Genomic DNA, 26,445 nt, shown 5'->3' on the forward strand with positions numbered 1-26,445 from the left:
AAATATATACAGATATATATACATATATACAGATATATATACATATATACAGATATATATATACACATACAGTGGAACCTTGGTTCACGACCATAATTCGTTCCAGAACTTTGGTCGTAAACCGAGTTGGTCGTGAACAAGCAGTTTCCCCATAGGATTGTATGTAAATACAATTAATCCGTTCCAGACCGTACAAACTGTATGTAAATATGTGTAAAGATTAAGCACAAATATAGTTAAGTATACCATAGAATGCACAGTGTAATAGTAAACTAATGTAAAAACATTGAATAACACTGACACAAAACACCCAGGCTCCCTGCTCAGCTACAAGAGCAGGCTCACTCGCGCTCTCTCTCTCTCTGTAACACACACACACACACCACCCACCCCCTCCCCTCTGTCAGGAGCCCGTGGAGCACTTTTTTTAAAATGAGTTTTAAGCACAGTGGAAAAAAAGGAACATTAAAACAAATCCGAACTGTATTTAAAAACTAACCACAAACAACCAAAAAAGTAACAAGATCACGCTATTTTAGCCTTACAGCCTGATCGCTGTAAACACTTTTTTTAAAATGAGTTTTAAGCACAGCGGAAAAAAAGGAACATTTGAAAAAAGAGAAAAGTAACATTGCAACAATTCACGCTACTGAACTGAAAAATTAACTTTTGAAAAATCCGTAATACAAAAACCACCAAGAAAACTAACACTGCATGAGTCGAGTTCTGGAATGAAGCATTTTCCTTCAGGGGTTTTCTCTCTTGTGATTTCTTGGGTTTCTGGTGTTTTTTAGCTGTTTAGCTGGTGGGAGCGAAAGCCTCATGCAGCCATTCCAAAAAGAAAGTTCTTGTGACCCAACCCTACGTGTTTGCCCTCCACATTACTGGCAGTCTGGCTTTGTTTACATTATGCTGCTTGAAAGCACGAGGGTTCTCAAACTGGTAAATGAGTAAACTGGTAAACAGTTTTTCCACCTCTTGTAATTTCTTTACTTCGATTTCAATTTTCTTCAAAACTTTCTTCTCACCACTCTTCACTTGCTTAGAAAGCCATAGTTAACTGCAAAAGCACACAAAATACTGTAGAGCACAAAGAGAGTGCATGTCTGACTGAGAACAATGAACAGGTTAAATGAAAAAGCCAGGCAGGCACGCGGCTTGCTCGCTTTCTCTCTCAGCCTGCCTGTGCATGCGAACCATCCCCTCCCCCCAACTCCACGACCCCGCACAGGCAGGCAGATAGGCAGGCAAACACTGCAGCAATCTCCCACTCCCCAGCAGGCACTTGGCTAGCTTTATTTCTCTCTCTCTCTCTCTTGCTCGCTCGCCCGCTGCACAGGGAGAGACTGAACATGTACAAACCGAAAGGGAAACTGGCTTGTTCAGATACCGAAAGTGTGTGGTTGTGAACCGAGGCAAAAGTTTGGCAAACGTTTGGTCGTGGAACCGAGTTGTATCGTGAACCGAGGTTCCCCTGTATATATATGTGTGTATATGTATATATATATATATTTGTGTGTGTATATATATATATATATATATATATATATATATATATATATATATATATATATATATATATATATATATATATATATATTGTCACAAGAACGAGACATGGACAGATAAAGAGTTGGGGCAGCCACCCGTATAATATAGTATCCTGGCTGCAAAAGGTTGTTTTCACAAAATAATCAGCACTGAAGTGCATTCAACGGAGTCCAGTACAAGACTGAGGAAACAAAGGAAAAGGGGCAGGTTTTAAAGGGGGAGACAGGAATTGAGGTCATATGGATCTGGCACGTGGTCTTCCACCATTGGTTCAGAGCGGAGGTGACATCAGAGGGACTGGAGCTGGTGTGGCCGACTTCCATTGGCTCAGTCCCGAAGTGATGTCAGGAGATCCAGGTGAAATCCCGGGATGGTCTATAGGCAAGGGAGAAAAAGAGTCAGTGCACTCTGCCACACCCCGGCATGCCTCCGAACTGCCTTCACTCAAGCCCTTTAGCTGCCTCCCATGCGCAAGTGTGTGACAAAATATATATATATATATATATATATATATGCCAGCAACACTCATCACAATGACAAAACAATTACATTGTCAATCATGTTACGTTATTATTAAAATGTATTTTCTTCTTCATTACTTCTTTAACACACTACTTCTCCGCTGCGAAGTGCGGGTATTTTGCTAGTATATATATAAAAGCCACAGTTTACAAGTTTGTACTTAATGTTTCCGTTATTTAGAAATAAAGTAACTCTTGAAATGTTTTGTATTGACATTGCTTGCAAGTCTTACAATTATCTTGCAAGTATTTTGTGGTTTTCTGTCCCCATTTGCTACAATGCCAGAGTATATCCAGACATTACTTGGGCAGGTCTCTGTCAGTTAATCATCCTGGTGAAAGCTCCAACCATGCAGAAATTGCTACCTTATTAACACCTGTAAGTGGATGGAAACAGGCCACAAATTGAGCCACAGTGAACTGGAAGTGCATTCGTAATATAGGCTGTAGAATTGATGCCATGAAAAATGAGCACTGAGGTCATCTTTTTAAATTTTAAAACCAATACTTGTAAATATTCCAATATTTTTGACAACACTAGAAGGTAGGCCTGCAAAACAACCAACAGTATGTGAACACAGTATATTATCAGAAGGAACAAAAATGGCAAGAGCAGACATCCCTGTTGTATTCTTCATGTTATCTGGAAACTCCTTGCCAGTTGACCTTCATTAGAAACTAAATTAGCACTAAAACCAATTGCAGTCAAAACCTCTTGAAATGTTAGGTCATTTAAAATTTGGAACAAATAAATTTCGATAAGGTTAAATTGAGCTACTAATCAAACATTTTTGAGAAAGCAACCAAAGATACTATTAGAAATTTGTGCTTTTACTGCCACTCAGTAGTATGGTATACATTAAACTGTAGAACAAACCAAAAGTTCATCGTGGACACACCTTTGATATATGAAGGGCATTCACACAGAAAGGTTTCTGCTGATTTTTCATAAATACTGCCAGCTGTACAGTGTACAGGTACATAACTAGGTAGATGACAAAATGCAACAAAATTGAAATTTAACACAGTATTTAAAATAAATCTCAATTATTGAAAGTTAAATTTAAGAAAGAAAGATAAACCAGGAAAATGTGCCCATGCAATGGACCTGGGTGTACCATAAAGTAGTTAAAATACAAATGCATTCACAAAAAAAGAGAGTACAATGAATCACTTTTGCAATATGGATTTAATTTTATACTTTGACCATGATGAGCAGCAATCAGTCTGCTTAATTTGTAACAAATCTTTGTCAAATTAAAATTTGAAGCCAGCAAAATTAAAGATATCTTAATACTAGGCATGCTAATACTTAAGTAAGCTAATACAGTTTTTAAAAAAATCTTGAAAACTTTAAAACAAAGAAAAAAGTTTTTTGAAAAAATGTGTAGCTATCCAGGAAAAGCATTTAATTTCATATTATGAAGAATCATACTTAATTGCAAATGATAAAAGCACAATATATGATTGGTGAAGAGCTTACTTGGCTGATTTCAATTAAAATAACAAAAAATATTCACAGAAACAAGTCTGCAGATGAGCTACATAAAATTCTTCTCTCAAATGATAGTTACTTAAACAATTTCAGAAATTAACAATGACTACTTCTACCAACCTATTGCAAGAATTAAAGAAAGTCATTACAGAGTTGGCTCAACTGTTAGTACATGTAAGATATTATTATAATAGCAATGTGTTCAGCCAACCATAAGCTGTGTGGACAACAGACAAAGATCTTTTTCTAAATCTGGATGATTTTTTCAAGAAAGATCATCTGGAATGGAGTGACTACATTGAAATATGTACTGACAATGCTGAAACAATGATAGGAAGGAATGTAGGACTTGTAACCAAAATTAATCTCCTGTTAACAGACACAATTTTATACACTGTGTCACAGCCAAAACACTTTTACAGATTTAAATGCAGTACTACAAAATGGTATTTGAAATTATTAAAAAAATTACACTAAATATCTGCCTCTTTGCAAATCTATGCAAGTATCTGAGGTCTACTTTGTTGTTGCATGCAGAAGTAAAATAGCTGTTAAAGGAATGAACTTTGATAGGACTTAAGAGGTTTTTTTTTTTTAAAAAAAGTAATCCTATTATTCTCTGAAATTACTCAGATTTTGCTAAAGTTTTCCACAACAATAACATTTGACTCTGCACATAAAGTTTTCAGATATATTCAAAACACGGAATGCATCTCTGTAGGGCGAGGACACATTTTTTTCTGAAAGATAAAGTGACAGGGATTTCTGAAAAAAATAAACATAAGGGGAAGTAGAAATTATTCATTTAGAATGTTTTCATGTACAGATAATTTTATCAGAAGAAATAATTTAAAATTACAATCTGATTAAACAGACTATATAATTAATAATGTGTATAATTAATAATGTGGCACACTTGGAAAAGTACAGTAGTATGGTAAATTTTCTTCAAGATTTTCAAGATGATCAGTTAAATTGAGTTCAAAAACCATTTATCATACTATTGGAGCAAGTGAAACTTCTGTCACTGCTGCCTCAATAAGATATTGTAGAGGTTCCAGCTATAGAAATCTTAAACTTCAATCCATCCATTATCCAACCCACTATATCCTAACTACAGGATCACGGGGTCTGCTGGAGCCAATCCCAGCCAACACAGGGTGCAAGGCAGGAAACGAACCCTGGGCAGGGTGCCAGCCTACCGCAGAGCACACACACACCCACACACCAAGCACATACTAGGGACAATTTTTAATTACCAATGCACCTAACCTGCATGTCTTTGGACTGTGAGAGGAAGCCGGAGTACCCAGAGGAAACCCACGCAGACACGGGGAGAACATACAAACTCCACGGAGGGAGGACCCACGAAGCGAACCCAGGTCTCCTAACTGCGAAGCAGCAGCGCTACCCACCCAATGCACTACCGTGCCGCCCGGCTTAAACTTGAATTTTCAAAAAAATACTTGAATGCATCTCGGACTGGAATTAAAGCTGAATTTCCAATACTCTCGGTGCTAGCAATGACATCTCTTCTACCATTTGCCACATATTTATGTGAATTTTTATATTGGCTCTAACAAAAATGTAAATTCCACTCCAGTCTTAACAAAGCTGAAGTTACAGTGAGACCTGCACTGATGAAAATTAAGATTTAAATTATTGTGTCGAAAAAAATCATGCTCTTCTTCTTTTGCTGAATATTTAATTCTGTTGTGTACAACTAGATAAATTTGAGTTTCATTTAATAACATTCTTGTATATTATCACAATATGTATTATTTGTTCCATTAAATACTACCTGTAATACTATTTCTATCTTTACCTTAAAAAGTAATGCAGCAAACTCCTAAAATACCAGGGGTCACTAAAAATTTTGCTTATGAAAAGGGATTGCAACTAAAAATATTTTAGGAAGCACTGCTCTACATGATATGCCTTCATACAAGTACCTTTTGTAGTTTCCTGGGACTTCAATACTGTCTCAAGTTTCCACAGTGTGGACTATTTTACATTACTGTGAAGTTTATAAAGCTTATATAAAGTGGTAATTCACCTCAACGGACAGTTCCATTATAATGAACAATAATAATATTGGTCAATGCACTACCTGTTTTTGAGGAAATCAGCCTGTAGCTCCCATAGTTTTTCAGCATTCTAAAATCCTCCTGTTCAGTATCTTTTCAGGAATTAACACTAGAATTACCAGAGCCTACGAAAAAACTTGTAAATCCGTCACACCTTAAATCGCTTCTTAAATCCTGTCACACCTCTCTCTCAGCGTCCTTTGTCTTCTAAATGTGCTGATAAAGAGAAGCTAGAAGCAGCCGGCTATTCCATCCCCCCACCAATATTGAACGTGCACAAACCTCTCCAAGCCCATGCCTTGATTGAGTATCTGGGAGTGAAGTGGAGTTTTAGAGTGGAAATAATAGATCGTTATTTGGAACACACGCATTTCATGTCTGTTCCGTTTCTACAGTAATCTATGTAAACACATTGCTAAAACAGAAACGTTTTTTATATTCTAGTAGTAGATGACAAAATGTAGGCATAACCTATATAATGTATGAAGCCTAAAGTCCAAATATCAAAGAAATATTTTCACAAAAGGTACAAATATAAGACAACAATTGCGCTTTTATTCAAAAATATAGCTGCAGAAAAAAAAGCCACCTTAACATGTGACATTGACACCCACTAATTATGACCGCCTCCGTGGCACAATACATCCGGCTACTGACTGGGAATCAAAAGGTCGCAGGTTTGATTCTGCAGTATTCCGTTTTGAGAAGTAAACTGCTCTTAGTCTTACTATTTTAGAATAAAAGCATACATTTGATTTCAGTCTGTAACAGCCGGTGTAATTTATGATCCTTATAAAAGTTAGCTTTTTTTTTTAATTCACTTTTCATTCTCTCAATCGCGTTCAGAATCAATCCATACAACCCCATCTGACATGGCTGTTTTCACATAAAGACGCGCTATAACCAAAGGGTTCTGACACACAAACGCTGGCGAAGCTGCCTTCTTCGTATCTCGCTGTCACTTGATTTTCTTTTTATTCAGTTTTATTGAGTGTTCCTGCCAGTCCCCGCATGTTGCTGTATGCTGTTTCTTTTGTACTCCAGGACATGCAGAGGAGAGAATGGTAAAGAGCAGTAACTTCGGCGTTATATGTAATCATCAGACACTCCCCATCTGCCCGTGTCGCTCAAACACAGGAACATATGTTGGTGTAAAAGTATAACAAAAGTGCACTTTCATTCAAGTGCACTTTTTCCATTGCCTTTTCCTGTAAGAAGCAATGTACACACTTCTCTCTATGCTGTGGTTTCTATTACACACCTGAAAGAAAAAGACAATATATGTAAAAACATCATCGCACTAATGCAATATTATTTGAAAACGAACAGCATCACATCTGAGAATTCCCTGTAATTTGCAGCTCTATTCATTATCTCAAAACACCATGCACATTCACAGTAATTCCCAGTTATGTCCACCACTCACACCCACAAACATACAGAACTGATCCCAAATCAGAGAATTTCCAGTTCCTGCATAAATTCACACCTGATCTGACGCTGTTCGTTTTCAAATAATATTGCATTAGTGCGATGATGTTTTTACATATATTGTCTCTTTCTTTCAGGTGTGTAATAGAAACCACAGCATAGAGAGAAGTATGTACAGTAATCCCTCGCTATATCGCGCTTCGACTTTCGCGGCTTCACTCTATCGCGGATTTTAAATGTAAGCACATCTAAATATATATCATGGATTTTTCGCTGGTTCACCGCTTTCTGCGGACAATGGGTCTTTTAATTTAGGTTACATGCTTCCTCAGTTTGATTGCCCAGTTGATTTCATACAAGGGACGCTATTGGCGGATGGCTTAGAAGCTACCCAATCAGAGCATGTATTACATATTAACTAAAACTCCTCAATGATATAAGATATGCTTCCCGCGCCGTGCTTGTTTGCTTCTCTCTATCTTTCTCACTCTCTCTGCCTGACGGAGGGGGTGTGAGCAGAGGGGCTGTTTGCACAGAGGACACGGAGGCTCCTCTACAAAATGCCGCTTTATCGCGGTGCTTCTGTATACTTAAAAGCACGTATTGATTTTTTGATTGTTTGCTTTTCTTAGCGAGCGCTCTCTCTGACATTCTCTGCTTCTGACGGCGCTCTTTTGAAGATAAGATATGTTTGCATTCTTTTAATTGTGAGAAAGAACTGTCATCTCTGTCTTGTCATGGAGCACAGTTTAAACGTTTGGCTAAAGGGTGTTATTTCATGTCTAGAGGGCTCTAATAATGTTAACAGGGTGGGAGAGTTTATAAGGGCTTAAAATATATAAAAATAACCATACAAACATATGGTTTCTACTTCGCGGATTTTCACCTATCGCGGGGGGGTCTGGAACGCAATCCCCGCGATCGAGGAGGGATTGTACAGGACATGATTGGCGAATGGGACCCACAAATGATGCGTGCATTGCAGTTCCAGAATGCGCTTGATGGAGCGATCGAACCATACAAAAGTCTCCTCGCGCAAATTAAAAGACAGCGCCAGCAACTGCCTATCACGATGTTTTTCAGCCGCGCACCCAGACACCCACTGCCTACTCCTAGTACTGCTTCAGCGGAAGAAGGCAACGATGCACCTGCTGAAGATACTGAACTACCTTAAGACTCTCCTACTGAGGTCGTGCCTTCATAGGTTAGTGGTTGTGTGTAAGAACGGTGTGTGTGTAATTAATTGTACAGTACAATAATAATATTATATTTGTAACATCTAATATGTCTTATTTTCTCTTATTTTGTGTAATATATTGGGTAATACGCGTGTAATGGTGACTAACGGGTGTTTTTTCATGTCTAGAGGGCTCTAATAATGTTAAAAAACGTATTTAAAAGGTCGTAAACAGGTTTTCTATACTCTAACTGCGAAAATGTTCGATTTATAAATAAAGAATCCTACTTCGCGAAAATTCATTTATCGCGATAGAGTCTGGAACGGATTAACCGTGATAAACGAGGGTTCACTGTACATTGCTTCTTAGAGGAAAAGGCAATGGAAAAAGTGCACTTGAATAAAAGTGCACTTTTGTTATACTTTTCACCAACATATGTTCCTGTGTTTGAGCGACACGGGCAGATGGGGAGTGTCTGATGATTGCATATAGCGCCGAAGTTACTGCTCTCTACCATTCTCTCCTCTGCATGTCCTGGAGTACAAAAGAAACAGCATACAGCAACATGCGGGGACTGGCAGGAACACTCAATAAAACTGAATAAAAAGAAAATCAAGTGACAGCGAGATACGAAGAAGGCAGCTTCGCCAGCATTTGTGTGTCAGAACCCTTGGGGTGCGTTAGTATGCATCGTGGTACACTGCAGAGCTATAGCGCGTCTTTATGTGAAAACAGCCGTGTCAGATGGGGTTGTATGGATTGATTCTGAACGCGACTGAAAGAATGAAAAGTGAATTAAAAAAAAAAAAAAACAAAGCTAACTTTTATAAGGATCATAAATTACACCGGCTGTTACAGACTGAAATCAAATGTATGTTTTTATTCTAAAATAGTAAGACTAAGAGCAGTTCACTTCTCAAAACGGAATACTGCAGAATCAAACCCGCGACCTTTTGATTCCCAGTCAGTAACCGGATTTATTGAGCCACGAAGGCGGTCATAATTAGTGGGTGTCAATGTCACATGTTAAGGCGGCTTTTTTTTCTGCAGCTATTTTTTGAATAAAAGCGCAATTGTTGTCTTATATTTGTACCTGTTGTGAAAATATTTCTTTGATATTTGGACTTCAGGCTTCATACATTATATAGTTTATGCCTATATTTTGTCATCTACTACTAGAATATAAAAAACGTTTCTGTTTTAACAATGTGTTTACACAGATTACTGTAGAAACGGAACAGACATGAAATGTGTGTGTTCCAAATAACGATCTATTATTTCCACTCTAAAACATCCACTTCACTACCAGATACTCAATCAAGGCATGGGCTTGGAGAAGTTTGTTCACGTTCTAAATTGGTGGGGGGATGGAATAGCCGGCTGCCTATAGCTTCTCTTTATCAGCACATTTAGATGACAAAGGACGCTGGCGGAGAGGTGTGAAGGGATTTAAGAAGCGATTTAAGGTGGGACGGAGTTTATTCATAGGCTCTGGTAATTCTAGTGTTAAGAGGAGTATTATGCTTCTCTACTTTGGAGCACAGGAAAAGAGCACCTTTCCTTAGAAACCTTTATTGGATGATTTTACTTCCATTCTATAGAGTCCTCTTCAACTTTCTATATCCTTTCAAACAGCCCATGCAGCATCTCTGCAATTACCTCAAGATTCTGCTGGAATCCCATTAGATCCTGGTGCCTTTCCATTCTTGAGATGAGTAGTAACAATCATTATTTTGAACTTTTTTTTATGCCTTTTGGCAAGATCATGTTTTATCTCTGTTCATTTTGGAGACTTTTTGAACTACTAGTCTATTAATTAGTTCTTTAAAGTGTGCCACACTGTTTAATTGTTTAGCTCTTCCCATCATCACATTTCCATCTTCGTCTGTAACTGGTTGATTCATGTCTGTACCCTCTACCAATTTCTTGGTGAGCTCATGTTACTATGAGATGGTTGGAAGCTGCATCTGGTCAACTGCTTGCTTGTGCTATAAAACTATCAATGTTATATATAACTTTAAGACATACATATGATAAATCTGATCTCATACATCAGCATCAAAATATTAGTCCTTATAATATGCAGTCAATGCAACCATGAGACTGTTTTTAGTGTAACAAATATAAGAGTACATACATGTTTCAGAGCAATATGCAGTGGCTGTTAACTTAAAAAAAAAAAAGGAAAATATACAAAATATACAAGTTGAAGACACCTCTCTCAAGGTGAATTTGAAACAGTAAATTAATTTGTAATTGAACTCAATAATGTTCCTCTGTTTTAAGATAGACAAGTCTATATATTACCAATATTTTAATGAAATATTTAGAAATTTCAAGTTTGTATTTGAGATATTGCAACAAAAAAAATGTGAACTTTCCTAGCAAACTCCATTGAAGAAAACGTGTGCCAGATATAAAGTGGTGTACAAATGGTTAATATGCATACAAGAAAAAGCCTTTAATATAAAATTTGTCCAAAAGTTAATTACAGACTATTCCTTTAAGAATTTACTTTTAAATTCTAACTTTATTTTTTTATTTACTTCACTGCATAGCTGGCCTTATAATTATACGTTTCCACAAAAAGGCAAATTAAATATATTAGCAACAATAATTTACACATTAAAGAAGCACACCGCACTTTTTAATGTAACTTACCCTTCTGATTTTCGTTTAAGACTGTCACTCTCACTCTGAGCCTTCAGAACATTCTCTGAAACTTGATTTATACCAGTGCTCCCTGAGTTTTTTCTTTTCTTCAGTTTAAGTTTAGCTTCCTTTTCCGTAGACATTCTCTCCATTCATAGACTGCTCTTCCTAGCACCTCAGAAGTCCTAATTCATGTGAATTTCATGTTTTCATACTTTAAAAACATCTATGGAGGAAAAAAATACAGTTTTCAATTCCAGTGAAACCATTTAGTTGAATTCTGCAAGATAACACAAGTCAAGTCGGGGAGCATGCACTGGTACAGTGCGTTGCCGCACCCACAACACAACGAAACAACTCGGGATGCCGGTTGGCAACCCCCCAGGCAGACACGTCCAGGCAGTCCAGTCCAGCCCTTCAGAAATGACCCTCCATCTGGTGCAGCCAGGTGTTACATGGGCTTCGCCTGGTCCAGCCACTCGGGTCCCTAACAATAAGGATCCTACAAGCTGGATCACCCTTGGGGAAATGTGTCATGTGGCCATAGTGCCGTAACTGACGCTCCCTCACAATGTAGGTAATGTGCCTCATTCGGGACTGCATGAGCAACTACTCATTCGACACAAAGTCAAACCAACGGTACCCAAGAATTTTCTCTCACTCGCAAGCCCAGACACTCAGACTCCTCACTCAATCTCTCGAGCACCCCGATCAGAGCCTCCATTGACTCTGTGAAGATCACAGCATCGTCAGCAAAGTCAAGATTCGTGAATCTTTCTTCACCAACAGATGCCCCACAGCCACTAGACCCCACGACCTTGCCCAACACCCAGTCCACACAAGCATTGAACAGAGTAGGAGCAAGAACACACCCCTGACGCACCCAAGAATCAACTGGGAAAAAAACAGAGGGTCTGCCTGCAGTCTGCACAGCACTCACAGTACCAGTGTACAGGCCGCTCACGATATCCAGCAACCTTGAGGGGACCCCGTGAACCCTCAGGATGTCCCACAGAGCAGCTTGATCAACTGAATTGAACTCTTTACGAAAATCGACAAAGGCTGCAAAGAAACACTGCTGATATTCGTGTTTGCGATCCATAAGAACCCTCGGTGCCAGGATGTGGTCGATGGTAGACTACTTAGGCATAAAACCAGACTGTTCCGGTCACTGGTAGGTGAGCAAGTGATCACGGATCCTATTGAGGATGACCCTTGCAAGAACCTTACCCAGCACAGACAGAAGTGTTATCCCCCTGTAGTAGGCGATCACCCTTCCTGTTCCAGATGGGGACGACAAGTCTCATTTTCCAGTCAGCTGGGATGATGCCAGTCTCCCAAATGGAAGCAAAGATTGCTTGCAATGCCAGGAGGACAGCTTTACCACCAGCCTGGAGAAGATAACGCAATGCTGCCATATTAGAACATTATATGTGGAGACTGAAATCATCAAATAGAATCTTCAAAGCTATGTTGTTCACCAAGTCAGATTAAAGGGTATATCATATTCATCATCATTTTCAATTCCCTGATAAGGGTTAAAACAGCAAACTCTTGACCTGGAGTGCCTAGGTTATACTATCCTCAGCAACTTCTTTCAACACCTCTTTGGGACTTCCCAAAGGCTCCATGTCCATCTGGGAGATGTAATCACGCCAGCACATCATAAGTCTACCCAACTCTTCTACCGTTGGGCCATGCATTTTATAACTTGTGGACAGAAACCAGTTTAAGTTTAGGAGCTGTGCACACTAATTCACTAATGAATATTCCTACAGGAACACCCAAAATTTATCTGAGCTCAATCAGAGCCACTTTAATTGATGTCAGGTGTATACTAACTACTATTTGGAATGAGACTTATTGTGATTGGTTGATTCTGAAAGAAGCCACGTCCTTGATTATTAAAGGGTGTGCACACTAAGGCCATGGATATACTTCATGCTACGCGATGCATGAGCTTGAGGCCACTATTGTTTGTGCATGTACTTTAAGTAAATCTGGAGGATTTAACCAGATATCAGTGTAAGAAATCATTATGGGGAGAAAATTTTGTCCAGTTTCACTGTGTTACGAGTTGATGAAAAAAAGATATTAAAAATAATTATTATTTGCATTTTGATGCTGTTGTGAAGGTGCAAAAAAAAAAAAAACCCAGAGAATGTCGAGACAATATGTATGTATGTATGTATGACGTCATTACGATGGGGAACTTGCAACGCTTGTATTACCTATGCGAGAAATAGATGAAGAAAAGCACCATGAAGGCAATTGCAGGTCAGCATTTAAGTTTGATAATTTGCTTCACAGCATTGAACCATTCATCAAACATCAAAGCCTTTATCACATGTTGATTGTAAGCAACAATGCTGACATCATGTACCAAAACTTGCATACTCACGCCACCTGGGTTGTTGCTAGTACTGCAACTTGCGCACGTATCACGTTAATTTTGGAGGACATGCTTAGAGAACACGTCAAAAGAACACCGAACGCGTGCCAGCCATGATGCATGCACATACAGTGGTGTGAAAAACTATTTGCCCCCTTCCTGATTTCTGATTCTTTTGCATGTTTGTCACACAAAATGTTTCTGATCATCAAACACATTTAACCATTAGTCAAATATAACACAAGTAAACACAAAATGCAGTTTTTAAATGATGGTTTTTATTATTTAGGGAGAAAAAAAAATCCAAACCTACATGGCCCTGTGTGAAAAGTAATTGCCCCCTGAACCTAATAACTGGTTGGGCCACCCTTTGCAGCAATAACTGCAATCAAGCGCTTATGATAACTTGCAAAGACTCTTTACAGCGCTCTGGAGGAATTTTGGCCCACTCATCTTTGCAGAATTGTTGTAATTCAGCTTTATTTGAGGGTTTTCTAGCATGAACCGCCTTTTTAAGGTCATGCCATAGCATCTCAATTGGATTCAGGTCAGGACTTTGACTAGGCCACTCCAAAGTCTTCATTTTGTTTTTCTTCAGCCATTCAGAGGTGGATTTGCTGGTGTGTTTTGGGTCATTGTCCTGTTGCAGCAACCAAGATCGCTTCAGCTTGAGTTGACGAACAGATGGTCGGACATTCTCCTTCAGGATTTTTTGGTAGACAGTAGAATTCATGGTTCCATCTATCACAGCAAGCCTTCCAGGTCCTGAATTAGCAAAACAACCCCAGACCATCACACTACCACCACTATATTTTACTGTTGGTATGATGTTCTTTTTCTGAAATGCTGTGTTCCTTTCACGCCAGATGTAATGGGACATTTGCCTTCCAAAAAGTTCAACTTTTCTCTCATCAGTCCACAAGGTATTTTCCCAAAAGTCTTGGCAATCATTGAGATGTTTCTTAGCAAAATTGAGACGAGCCCTAATGTTCTTTTTGCTTAACACTGGTTTGCGTCTTGGAAATCTGCCATGCAGGCCGTTTTTGCCCAGTCTCTTTCTTATGGTGGAGTCATGAACACTGACCTTAATTGAGGCAAGTGAGGCCTGCAGTTCTTTAGACGTTGTGCTGGGGTCTTTTGTGACCTCTCGGATGAGTCGTCTCTGCGCTCTTGGGATAATGGCTCTCACTGTGGTTCGCTGGAGTCCCAAAGCTTTAGAAATGACTTTATAACCTTTACCAGACTGATAGATCTCAATTACTTCTGTTCTCATTTGTTCCTGAATTTCTTTGGATCTTGACATGATGTCTAGCTTTTGAGGTGATTTTGGTCTACTTCTCTGTGTCAGGCAGCTCCTATTTAAGTGATTTCTTGACTGAAACAGGTGTGGCAGTAAAATGAAGACCAAAATTAGGTTTGGATTTTTTTTCTCCCTAAATAATAAAAACCATCATTTAAAAACTGCATTTTGTGTTTACTTGTGTTATATTTGACTAATGGTTAAATGTGTTTGATGATCAGAAACATTTTGTGTGACAAACATGCAAAAGAATAAGAAATCAGGAAGGGGGCAAATAGTTCTTCACACCACTGTATAAACCGACCCTAAGGCAACCAGGTTCTTGAATTATTTTTTTTCCCTTTTTCACTAAACAGTTTGATTTGTTTTCACCTTCTTTGTATAGACTTCAATTTTACAATAAATGTGGAATAAGTTCTTATTCATTGTTTCTCTTTTAAATTTGGTCACATCTCACAAAGGCACCTCAAAAAGTGCATTAAAAAACGAAAAAAAAAGCTATAACTGAACAGAATCTGAGGTAGCGGCAATACTTTGTTTCCCCACTTTTGAAATTTAAAAAAAAAAAATGTTGGTTATATCTGACCTTGGCACATCTCAAAGTGCATAAATACAAAATACTTCACAATATTAGAAATAATATTTTTTTCCCTTTAAAGATAAAACATTTTGCTCACACCTAACCCAGGCAAATTTCAAAGTGCATAAAATCAAAAATGCACAGTATTAGCAATAATATTTGTTTATCTTTTGAAATAAAATATTTTGGTAATATATGACCCAAACATCACATCAAAGTGCATTTTACAGGATAAAAAACTATCAGTGCTATCAAAGATATCAGTGCACAAACCCATATGACGTGATAACTAACACACATGAATACAATGTCTACTGCACACAGAGAACATCCTGCAGGTTTGTTTTAATTCACAACGTGCAATAAGCAGTGCCTTTTTTGTAAACAAAAGGGTGGTGATACGCATACATTGCATTTGGATCAAGTTTGAGGTACTGTGAAGGTACAATAGAGTCTCGCTTATCCAATATTCTGTATTATCCGACGTCCCACAAAAAAAAAAAATAAAAATAAAAAAAAAAATGCATCAATCGGCAACAACTGTAAGTTGCAAGCGTGAGTGCAGCCTATTTTTAGTTGCTAAGTTAATTTTTTCAGTTACATTTTTCTGTTGTTTTGTTGTAAAATATGATTACACTGGATTATGTGGCCAGCCTTCTCTGGCGTGTGTGTGTGTGCGCGCGCGCCTGTGTCTGTCTCTCTTTCTCTCTCACGTGTGTGTGTGTGTGTGTGCGTGCGCCTGTGTCTGTCTCTATCGCGCGCATGTGTGTGCACGCGTGCGTCTCTGTTTCTCTTGTGCGTGTGTGTCTCTCTCGCGCATGTGTGTGCGTGTGTCGCACTCATGTGTGTGTGTGTGTCTCTTTCCCACGCGCGTGTGTGTCTCTTTCCCGTGTGTGTGTGTCTCTCTCTCTCTCTCTCTCTCTCTCTCTGCACAGGGAATGCACAGGGAAAGACTGAACACGTGCTGAAATCATCGGTGCGCACAAACCGAAAGGGAAACTGGCTCATTCGTATACCTAGTGTGTGGTCGTGAACAGATGCAAAAGTTTGGCGAACTTTTTGGTCATAATCCAATTTGTATGTATCCAGAGACGTTCATGAACTGAGGTTCGTAATGTGTAAAATTATAACATAGTTTGCCGTTTAATAGGCTTTTTCTTAATACCTCCCAATATCCGACATTTTCGCTTATCCGACGTTCTGCCGGCCCGTTTATGTCAGATAAGTGAGACTCTACTGTATATAGAGGCAGAGACTCCTAGTGCTAGATGTTTTGTTTATTTGGTGAAAAAAATAACATTTAAAATTTGAAACTGACAAAGTATAATAATTACTTAAATATACTCAAACTGCTTTGCAAACAAGAAGCAGCAGTTGCGGATTTATTAGCATAACCTCGCTATGCCGTTTCCTGAGTCTAAGGCATAGCTAAACCACTATTGATGCAATCTATTTTCCACCACTTCTGTTTCGGGGGCACTGTTCTCCCTGCCACAGCGTCTGCATTCATAAAACAGGCAGGAGTGTTTTCTTTTTTTCTTAAGTAAATTGTTAACGTTAAAATGTAGAATGCTATCAATTATGTTGATTAATACATGATCTCATTCATTATAGCTAATACTGTTATCTACAGGCTTGTATGTATGCCTATTATGTAGTGCTTTCCTTGTCTGCCTATTATACACTGCCTTCCCCATCTATATATCAATAGCAGTGATTCTTAACTTTTTTTGAGCCACAGACTCCTTTAAGAATCTGATGAAAGCTATGGACCCCTTTCCCAGAAATATTCACATAAACACAAATTTGCATGCAACAAATATAATGTACTTTATTTATCAAGATTTGATTCTCATACATATATGACATACTCAAGGTATTATTAAACTTTGAAGTAAACAATCAAAAAAGAAAAAGTATGCAAAAAGTAATGGCCACTCATTACAATTATGAAATACAATCCTCTTGTGCAAATTAAACCAGATCTACTACTATTACATTTTCTACTATGGGTCTGGTTAAATGTTGCTAGGCTATTTGGAGTGTTGCTTTCATGGTCTGTACTACTGCGAATTTCCCTCATTTTTTTTCTCCGCATTTCCGGCAGGACAATGAACTGGGCCACTCAGAGGTTACATCTGGTCCACATGTTGGCCCACAAGCCGCCATTTGAATAGCTGTATGCCATCCAAGTCCCTCTGTAATGATTCAGTGGATTCTAGATTATATGCTAATCCACCTTTCTTGATATCATCTGTAAACTTTTTTTTTATTATTGTTTAATTTTATTGTAATCATTCCATACAAATCAATCAATTTTTACAAAAAGTAGGATTGAGAACAAGTCGACACCCACCCCTGAGAGAAAGCATGGCCAATAGGGTAAAACTTAAGGCTTGTAAACATACCTAAATTGATGAATTTGATAAGCCAATAGAGATGAATGGAGAAGAAAAAAGAAAAAAGAAATAATTGCTTCCTCTGTGCTTTAAGAGCTTATTCTAAAATATTACTGATTAGATCCTGCCATGTTTTGAAAAAAATCTGTACATATCCTCTAACTGAGTATTTGATTTTTTCCAATTTCAAATAGTATAAAACATCGGTTTCCCACTGACTTAAAAGAGGAGAGTTAGGATTCTACCAGTTTAGCAAAATAAGTCTGCGTGCCAAAAGTGTAGTGAATGTAATCACAGTTTGTTTGTCCTTCTCACCTTTAAACCCATCTGGAAGAACCCCAAACACAGCTGTTAATGGGTTTGTAGGGATCGTGACACCAAGGCTGTCTGAAAGGTACTTAAAAATTTTGGTCCAAAATGATGTTAATTTGGTGCAAGCCCAAAACATGTGACCAAGTGAGGCTGGGACTTGATTGCAGCGTTAGCAGGATGGATCTTACCCTGGAAACATTTTGGAAAGTTTTAGGAGAAACAAATGTGCTCGATATATAATTTTGAGTTGAATAATTGTATGCTTTGCGTATATGGAGCTCGAGTGAATTCTTTGCATTGCTACTTTCTACTCCTTTTCTAATATATTGATTAAGAGATCTTTTTCCCAGTGTCCTCTTGGATCTTTGAAAGGGAGGGACTGTAAAATAATTTTATATATTGCAGAGATGGTGTCTGAGTCCTTGAAATTGAGCAATATTTTTCCAGCATGGACGAGGGTGCAAGATGAGGAAAATTGGGCAGGTTCTGTTTAACAAAATTCCTAATTTGAAGATAGTGAAAGAAATATGTAGCTGGAATGTTAAATTTGGAATGTAATTGTTCATAGGATGCAAAGATGTTGTCTATATAAAGGTCTCTATGCAAGTTAATCCCAAATTTTTTCCAGATATTAAAAACTGCATATGTTTGCAAAGGTTGAAAGAGGTGGTTCTCTTGCAGAGGTGCCACAGATAAAAGCTTCTCCATCTTAAAATGCTTTCTACATTGGTTCCATATTCTGAGTGAGTAAAGCACAATTGGGTTATTAGTGTATTGCCGATAACTTGCATTTATTAGGGCACAGAGCAGGGAATATAAGGAAGTACTGCTGGATTTTACTTCTATTGTGGACCAGGCCTGTGTATGCTCATCTATTAGTGTCCAGGTTTTTATAGCTTGTATGTTTGCTGCCCAGTAATAAAACTGAAAGTTAGGTAGAGCCATGCCATCTTCTGCCTTTGATCTTTGAAGGGTCGCTCCCATGATACGTGAATGTTTTGAGTTCCAAATAAATGAGGTTATTGTTCAATCTAATTGTTTAAAAAATGATTTATTGATGTATATTGGAATGTTTTGAAATAAAAAAGAAGCTTAGGAAGAATATTCATCTTAACAGTGTTAATTCTTCCAGCTAGAGTGAGATGAAGGGTTGACCATCTATGGAAGTCTTGCTTAATTTTTTCCATGCAGACATCAAAATTTTGTTTAAAAAAAGCTTTATGTTTACTTGTGATGTTTACCCCTAGGTATTAAAACTGTTCTGCAATGATAAAAAGTAGGGTGTCTAATCTAATATTATATGCTTGAGAATTCACTGGAAAGAGTACACTTTTATTCAGATTAATTCTAAGACCAGAGATCTTTTAAAATTCTGTGAGTGCTGTTAAGACTGCAGGCACAGAATTTTGTGGGTCTGATATATAGTGTACCATATCATCTGCATAGAGAGAAATTTTCTCTTTCAGTCCTTCTCTGATAATCCCCTTTATCTGCTGTATTACGACAGTGAACTGCCAGTGGTTTAATGGCGATTGCAAATAGCAGCGGTGACAAGGGGCATCCTTGTCTTGTTCCACATTCTAGTTTAAAGTAGTCTGAACAAATGTTGTTTATTGTTGTTTGTTTATTTGTATACAGTAGTTTGATTCATGCGCAAATGTTCGGGCCAAACCCAAATTTCTCTAATGTAGTTAAAAGGTATTTCCATTCAATCATGCCAAAGGCTTTTTCTGCATCATCCAATGATAATAATATTTCTGGGGTGTTTGACTTTGTTGGTAAGTACTGTATATTACGTTAAACAGGGCAACAGATTAGAAGATAAGTGTCGACCCTTGATAAATCCAGTTTGATCTTGTGATACTGTATTACCGAAGGGAGCACTTTCTCCATCCTTCTAGCTATGATTTCTGAGAGTATCTTAATGTCATTATTCAAAAGTGAAATTGGTTTGTATGATGCACATTGCAATAAGTCCTTATTTTGTTTAGGAAAAACAGTGATTAATGATTGGCGAAAAGTTTGAGGAAGAGTTCGATTGTCTCTAGCTTCTGTAAATGTTGCTAATAGGAAGGGGAGCTAGCTGAGGAAGAGATGGATGTCTGAAGCGGAGCTCCGCTAGCAGCGGTGTTACTTTCATATTATCTTCTTATTATCCTGAGATATCCTGTATTTATCCAACCTGAGGGTACTACTACAGTATATGCAAGCATATATAAACATGGCCAACAAAAAAGAGGTTCAGAAAGAAACGAAAACTAAAGCTACATCCAAGCTCAGACCGACAAGTCCAAGTTCAAGCTCAAGGTACGGCCTTTCAGAGACTGACCTGGATCAGATGGCCGAAAGCTCAGACTCCTCGGGACCATGGTCCGCTACATCATCTCCGGCTGAGAGCGATATGGGGAGCGAATGTATGAGTGCGAGTGACGCAGGTGACGATAGCTCACCGATCAGAAAAGATCATCTGAAACTGGAAAAGGCGTTGCAGTCCGTGCTTTCAACTACTCCACACGAGCCAGGAACACCGGCTGTAATAGAGCCCACCGCCTCACCTATAGTGCGCGAAAGCAGAAATGATCTGTCTGAACTGAAGGTGATGATCGCTGAGCTCAAGTTCAAGCGAGAAGGCAAATGTGAAGGCTAATGAAAAGGCAAATGAGAAGCTGCAGCAGGATAATAAAGACTTACAGAAACGCATATATATTCGCTTTGAGGCAGTCTTTAAAGATATGCTTGGTAAAATTGAAGAGCACATTCAGGAAACCACATCTAAACTGAGCACACTTGCTGATCAACTGGAGGATGTCAAAGAGACATTCACGACTCGGATTAAAACAGCCGAAAATCTAGCTGCCAGTGCTGAAGAAAAAGCAACAGCTGCCAACTCCGAATGCAAAAAACTCAGAGACAGACTTGCTGCTTTGGAAGATGGAAGCAGAAGTAATAATATTAGAATCGAAGGTCTACCTGAGAATCGAGAAAGTCCAAACCAAGTGAAATTCGCAGCTGAACTATTTTCTAAAATAACTGGAGAGGACTTTAACGCAAATTCTGAGATAGCAGTGGCTTATCGCGTACGCGGATCAAATACCGTTAGACCTAGATCTTTTATTATACGCTTCAAGAGATTATTATTTAAGCTAGAGGTGATGGCACTCCTCAGACACAAGCAAGAGATTATATATGAAAATAACCACATTCGTATCTTCCCTGATTTCTCTCCTGCAACAGCTACTAAACATGCAGCCTTCTAGAATATTAAACAGCGGTTATGACAAGCCGACAGCAAATACAGCCTCTTGTATCCTGCCAAACTGAGAGTGGAATTGCAAGGTCAATTCTATGTCTTCGCCAGCAATGAAGAAGCAGAAAAGGAATTAAGAAATCTGATCCCGACACTATTCTGAAACACAATAGTGAGTGATAGCCTGTCATGACATGGCAAGGATATATAACCTACTGTCTGATCTATTTGTAAAGATATAAGATATGGGTATTATAATTATACATCCACTTTATTACTTGGACGTTACTTGTTTATGTTTTAATTACAGCTATAGACGTTTGTGTTTTGTTTTTTTTTTTTCTACCCTAAAGGAGACTGTTTAACATTATACCCTTGGTTTATTGTTATTGTTATTACTGCATTAAGACTTACTATGCTTATTCTGGACCACTTTCTAACACCATTCCCCGGGTTTATTATCCTGGTTTATTATCTTAATACTTTAAGATTGCTGAAGATTACATTTCAAGTTCATAGTTTGTTAATGATTATATTTTAGGCATATAGTATTTAGACTATATTGGCAATAGATATCTCTATTTTTTAATCCTAAAACGCCGCTGCATGGGGGCTTGTTTTGCTTTGGACGTGCTCTGTCTCTAGGTTTGTCACAGGACCGGGACTGCGTGAAGTGGGGTCCAGCCTCACGTGGGGAGGCAAAATTTTAAGGGGGGGAGAGAAAGAGAGCAGGCTATATCTATATCTAATCTGTCCTTTTAATCCTTATAATTATAACTACCAATGTAACAATAGGCTGCATGGCAATAACTCTTGGTGAAATAGGAAATTAAGGTTAAAGCTGTCTCACTTCCAGTTAAGACTACAAAATGACATCAAAAATTCAGAATTAATGTCTCCATGATGGGACAGTTAACTTTGTGAGTTGGAATGTTAAAGGCCTGAATCATGAATTAAACAGAAAGAAAGTATTCTCTCACCTAACAGATTTAAATGCTAAAATAGTATTTTTACAGCAGACCCACTTACTAAGCAAGGATCAGTTCCGGCTGCAAAAGGACTGGACTGGCCAAATGTTCCATTCTAGCTTTACAAAGAAAACTAGAGGTGTGGGAATTCTCATACATAGAACAGTCTCATTTGTAGCATCAGATGTAGTATTGGATCCTGAAGGGAGATATGTGATGGTCATGGGCAACTTATCTAACTGTAAAATGATTTTGATAAATGCTTATGCACCTAATGTCGATGATAAGGAATTTATACAAAATGTATTTGCATCCATTCCCAATGTGAACACTCATAAAATTATAATGGCTGGGGACTTTAATTGTGTTTTAAATCCACTCTTAGATAGGACTTCTATCACAGGGGGGACAACATCTAACACTGCAAAGATAATTACAAAGTTTATAACTGATCACAACTTATTAGACCTCTGGAGGTTTTTAAACCCAAACTCAAGAACATATTCTTTCTACTCACCAGTACATCATTGCTACTCAAGAACTGATTATTTCTTTATAGATAATAATTCCTTGCCTACAATTAAATCTTCCAAATATGATGCTATTGTTATTTCCGACCATACACCTCTGACCTTGAAGCTAAAGTCACTATGCCCCACACACTGACCTCGCATATGGCGTCTCAACCCGCTTCTATTAGCAGACAAGAATTGTACAGAATTTATATCCAAACAAAGTTTCTTCCTAGAGACAAATACATCCTCTGAGATTTCTGCAGGAATATTCTGGGAAACTCTTAAGGCCTTCTTAAGAGGACAGATTATTTCATATCTTTCCCACAGAAATAAATTACAAACCAAGAAAGTATCAGAGCTAAAAAGCGTAATTAATAGAATAGATGAAGAACATGCCAGGCTTCCAAGCGAGGCTCTACATAGGAAAAGGCAGGCTCTGTATTCAGAATTCAACCTCTTGACAACTAAAGAAACTGAACAACTAATTTATAAATCCAGACATCATTACTATGAACACGGAGAGAAAGCTAATAAGCTTTTAGCTCAACAAATCCACAAGCATGAAGTTCGCAACGCAATCCCAGTAATCACCAACATGAATGGAGACAAAATCATTGACCATAAAAATATAATGCACACATTTAGAGACTACTATAAATCCTTATATTCTACTTAGTTTAAAGAAGACAGCACACAATCTAATATATTTCTGGATACATTAAAGATACCACAAATAGATACTTTTAGTGCAGAGGAACTGGATAAACCTCTGGCGTTATCAGAATTACTAGATGCTATAAAGTCACTTCAAGGCGGGAAAGCAGCAGGCCCTGATGGCTACCCTGCAGAAGTTTATAGGATATCAAATGTAAACTTAACCAGCTTGTTATTAATTCCTATACAAATGATTTACATATACTAAAATAGTAGTGGCGCCATTACCGACGCCCTGTGGGACACTACTTTTAACATCACTCACTTCTGATAAGGTTTCTCACACCATCATGCTTCATGTGTTTAGCTGGTTTTGCAGCCATCTACATGCTACACATTGAACTACCACTTGTTTTAGTTTGATGCCCATCCTCTTGTGGAACCTTATTAAATGCATTTTAGTAAAACATAACCTTCCCTATTTTAACCCATGCCGTTACCTAATACTCCTGTTATTTTTCATGTGCTGCTTAATCTTCTCCATAATAACTCCTTCAATTAATTTACCTGTGATGCACGTTAACCTTGGAAGGGCATAGTTTACTTGAAACTGCTCAATCATCCTTTATAAATAATAGAATAATATTTGCAATTTTCCAGTCCTTAGGAATTTCCCATTGTGCAGTGTTTTTTTTTTCTTTTTTTTTTAAGAAGATTAGAACAATCTACATGAGAACAGACCATTCAGCCCAACAAAGCTCACCAGTCTTATCCACTTAATTATTCTTAAAAACATCAAGTTTATTTTTGAAAGATCCTAAATTACTGTCTTCCATGCAAATTGGTAGCTTATTTCAAGACTCTATGGTCCTCTGAGTAAAGAAAAACCTCCTAATGTTTGTGTGAAATTTACCCTTAACAAATTTTGAACTGTGTTTCAGTTTCTTTATTGAATGAATTTTAAAATATCAATCTCGATCCACTGTACTGTAGCAGTGCTACTATGAGTTAAAACTACAAAGGTGGTCAGAGGGGTATAAAAGGAGGGCAGGTGCCCAAGGGAAAAAAAGTGTTTTTGTTGTATTTTGTGTCTGTTTACCTGTCGGACTGCCTTCTGTTAATTAAGCCATATTTAATCGCTGTGTCCTGGATTGTATTCGTTGTTGGGGTCTGGATCGTCTGTCTATCTGTGTGCTGAGGACTGATTGTGGATTCACGGCTTTCCCACAATTATTGGAGTGCTCCTGAACCATCCATCCATCTTCACCCTTACAGTGTCTACCAGTAGGACTTTTTATTCATTCCCTTACAACATACAGATCTCTGGACTTACTCTCATCATCTCTCATTACATCCGGTGTGGTATTCCATGGACTTTGGTGTGTGGAGTTGTGTTTTTCTGTTTAATGTAATATCACCGTAGGGGTACAGGGTTGGTATTGTTTTCATTTGTATTATTTAATTACATTATATTCTTAATTGTCATTAGTTCCCAGTGTGCTTTATTTTGTCTCTGTTTTTGAGTGTGTTCGGGTCGGGCCAAGGCTGAGATCCCTGGATCTCCTCTACAAAAATAAACAAATCACCGTCATATTGAGGGTGTGAATATTAGCGGCCCCGGACTGCTACAGTACTAATTCCCTTCATAATTTTAAACACTTCAATCATGCCAACTTTTAATCTTTTTTTGCTTAAACTGAAAAACCTCAGCTCTTTAAATCTTTCTTCATAATTCATCCCCTTTAGCTCTGGAATCAGCAAAGTTGCTCTTCCCTGGTCCTTTTCTAGCGCTGCTATGTCCTTTTTCTGGCCTGGGGACCAAAACTGCACATAGTACTCCAGATGAGGTCTCAGCAGTGCATTATAAAGCTTGAGCATAACCTCCTTGGACTTGTACTCCACGCATTGTGCTATATAACCTAACATTTTGTTTGCCTTCTTAATAATTAATAATTGATTTTCAGACCTCCCATTGTGTATTCAAACCTAACATTATTACTTCCTATGTGTAACACTTTACATTTACTTACATTATGTTATTATATGAATTTCCACCACAAAAATAACTTCTGTTCCAAACACCAATAACACACATAGAAATCAGCTATGCTCCTCCTAAACATTAAATATGGCACTATTAAATGTTAGAGCATTAACCAACAAGACGTTTTTCATCAACGATCTTATTAGTGATAGAAAAATTGATTTTATTGCACAAATGAAACATGGCTTAGCTCAGATGGCGCTGCTGGTTTCATCGAATCTGCGCCTCCGAATTACAGTTTTACTCATGCAGATCACCAAGGTAAGAAAGGAGGCAGCTTAGCAAACATTTACTCGAGCCGGTTAAAGTGTAAAGATGTCAGTTTTGGTAAATTCAAGTCCTTTTGAGTACCTTGCCGTTGTTATTCATGTAGATTCTCACTTTCTAGTATTATCCATGTAGAGACCTTCTAAACTTAATGCCTCTTTCTTTGACGAATTTTCAGATTTAATGTCAATTATAATTATGAACTATGACACACTCCTAATAGTCGGCGACTTTAACTTTCACATCGATAATCTGTATGACCAAGAATTCATGAACCTCCTGGACTCTTTTAATTTGAGACAGCTCATTAATCAGCCAACACATAAAGCAGGTCATACGTTAGGCTTAGTAATTACCAAAGGACTAAAAGTTGATGTAAAGCAGATCATTGATATTGGTCTATTAGACAATTTTCTTTTAATATTTAATATAGAACTACTGATAGAAAACATTCATGAGAAGCATATTGTTAAAAAACGCTTCTTTGATTCAACAGCAGCTTTAAACCTTACAAACATTCTAAGCAATCAGTCCATTTATAGTGCTAATTATAATAGCAAGGATAATGTAAATAGTAAGGCGTAAAAATTTAATATTAAGGTGAGAGCTGCTGTTGACATAGTTGCACCTGAAAAGACAGTTAAAAAATCTTCTAGCATTGTTCTACCATGGAAGACCCAAAGAGTGTCTGATTTAAAGAGAACATGCTATAGAGCTGATCATAAAGGGAGAAAAACTAAACTAACTATCCACTATGAGATATTGAAGGTTAAAATAACATAATACAATAACACAGTCCGTCTTGAGAGGCGCTGATATTTCTCTAAGATTATAAATAACAATGCTAGTAAT

At 37.9% G+C, this 26,445-nt stretch overlaps 1 protein-coding gene across 4 annotated transcripts in view; it reads right to left on the reverse strand.

The window, feature by feature from the left end:
- The window catches only part of si:ch73-70k4.1, a 156,307-nt gene that overhangs the window by 75,052 nt on the left and 54,810 nt on the right, over nt 1-26,445 (reverse strand). For all 4 annotated transcript variants that reach the window (XM_039756046.1, XM_039756045.1, XM_039756047.1 and 1 more), the window contains one exon: nt 10,925-11,141. In XM_039756046.1, coding sequence (XP_039611980.1) covers nt 10,925-11,067 — 143 coding nt within the window. In that variant the 5' untranslated portion in view covers nt 11,068-11,141. The remainder of the gene's footprint in view (nt 1-10,924; nt 11,142-26,445) is intronic.

The sequence above is a fragment of the Polypterus senegalus genome, chromosome 6 (assembly GCF_016835505.1).
Source record: "Polypterus senegalus isolate Bchr_013 chromosome 6, ASM1683550v1, whole genome shotgun sequence".
Taxonomy (NCBI): Eukaryota; Metazoa; Chordata; class Cladistia; order Polypteriformes; family Polypteridae; genus Polypterus; species Polypterus senegalus.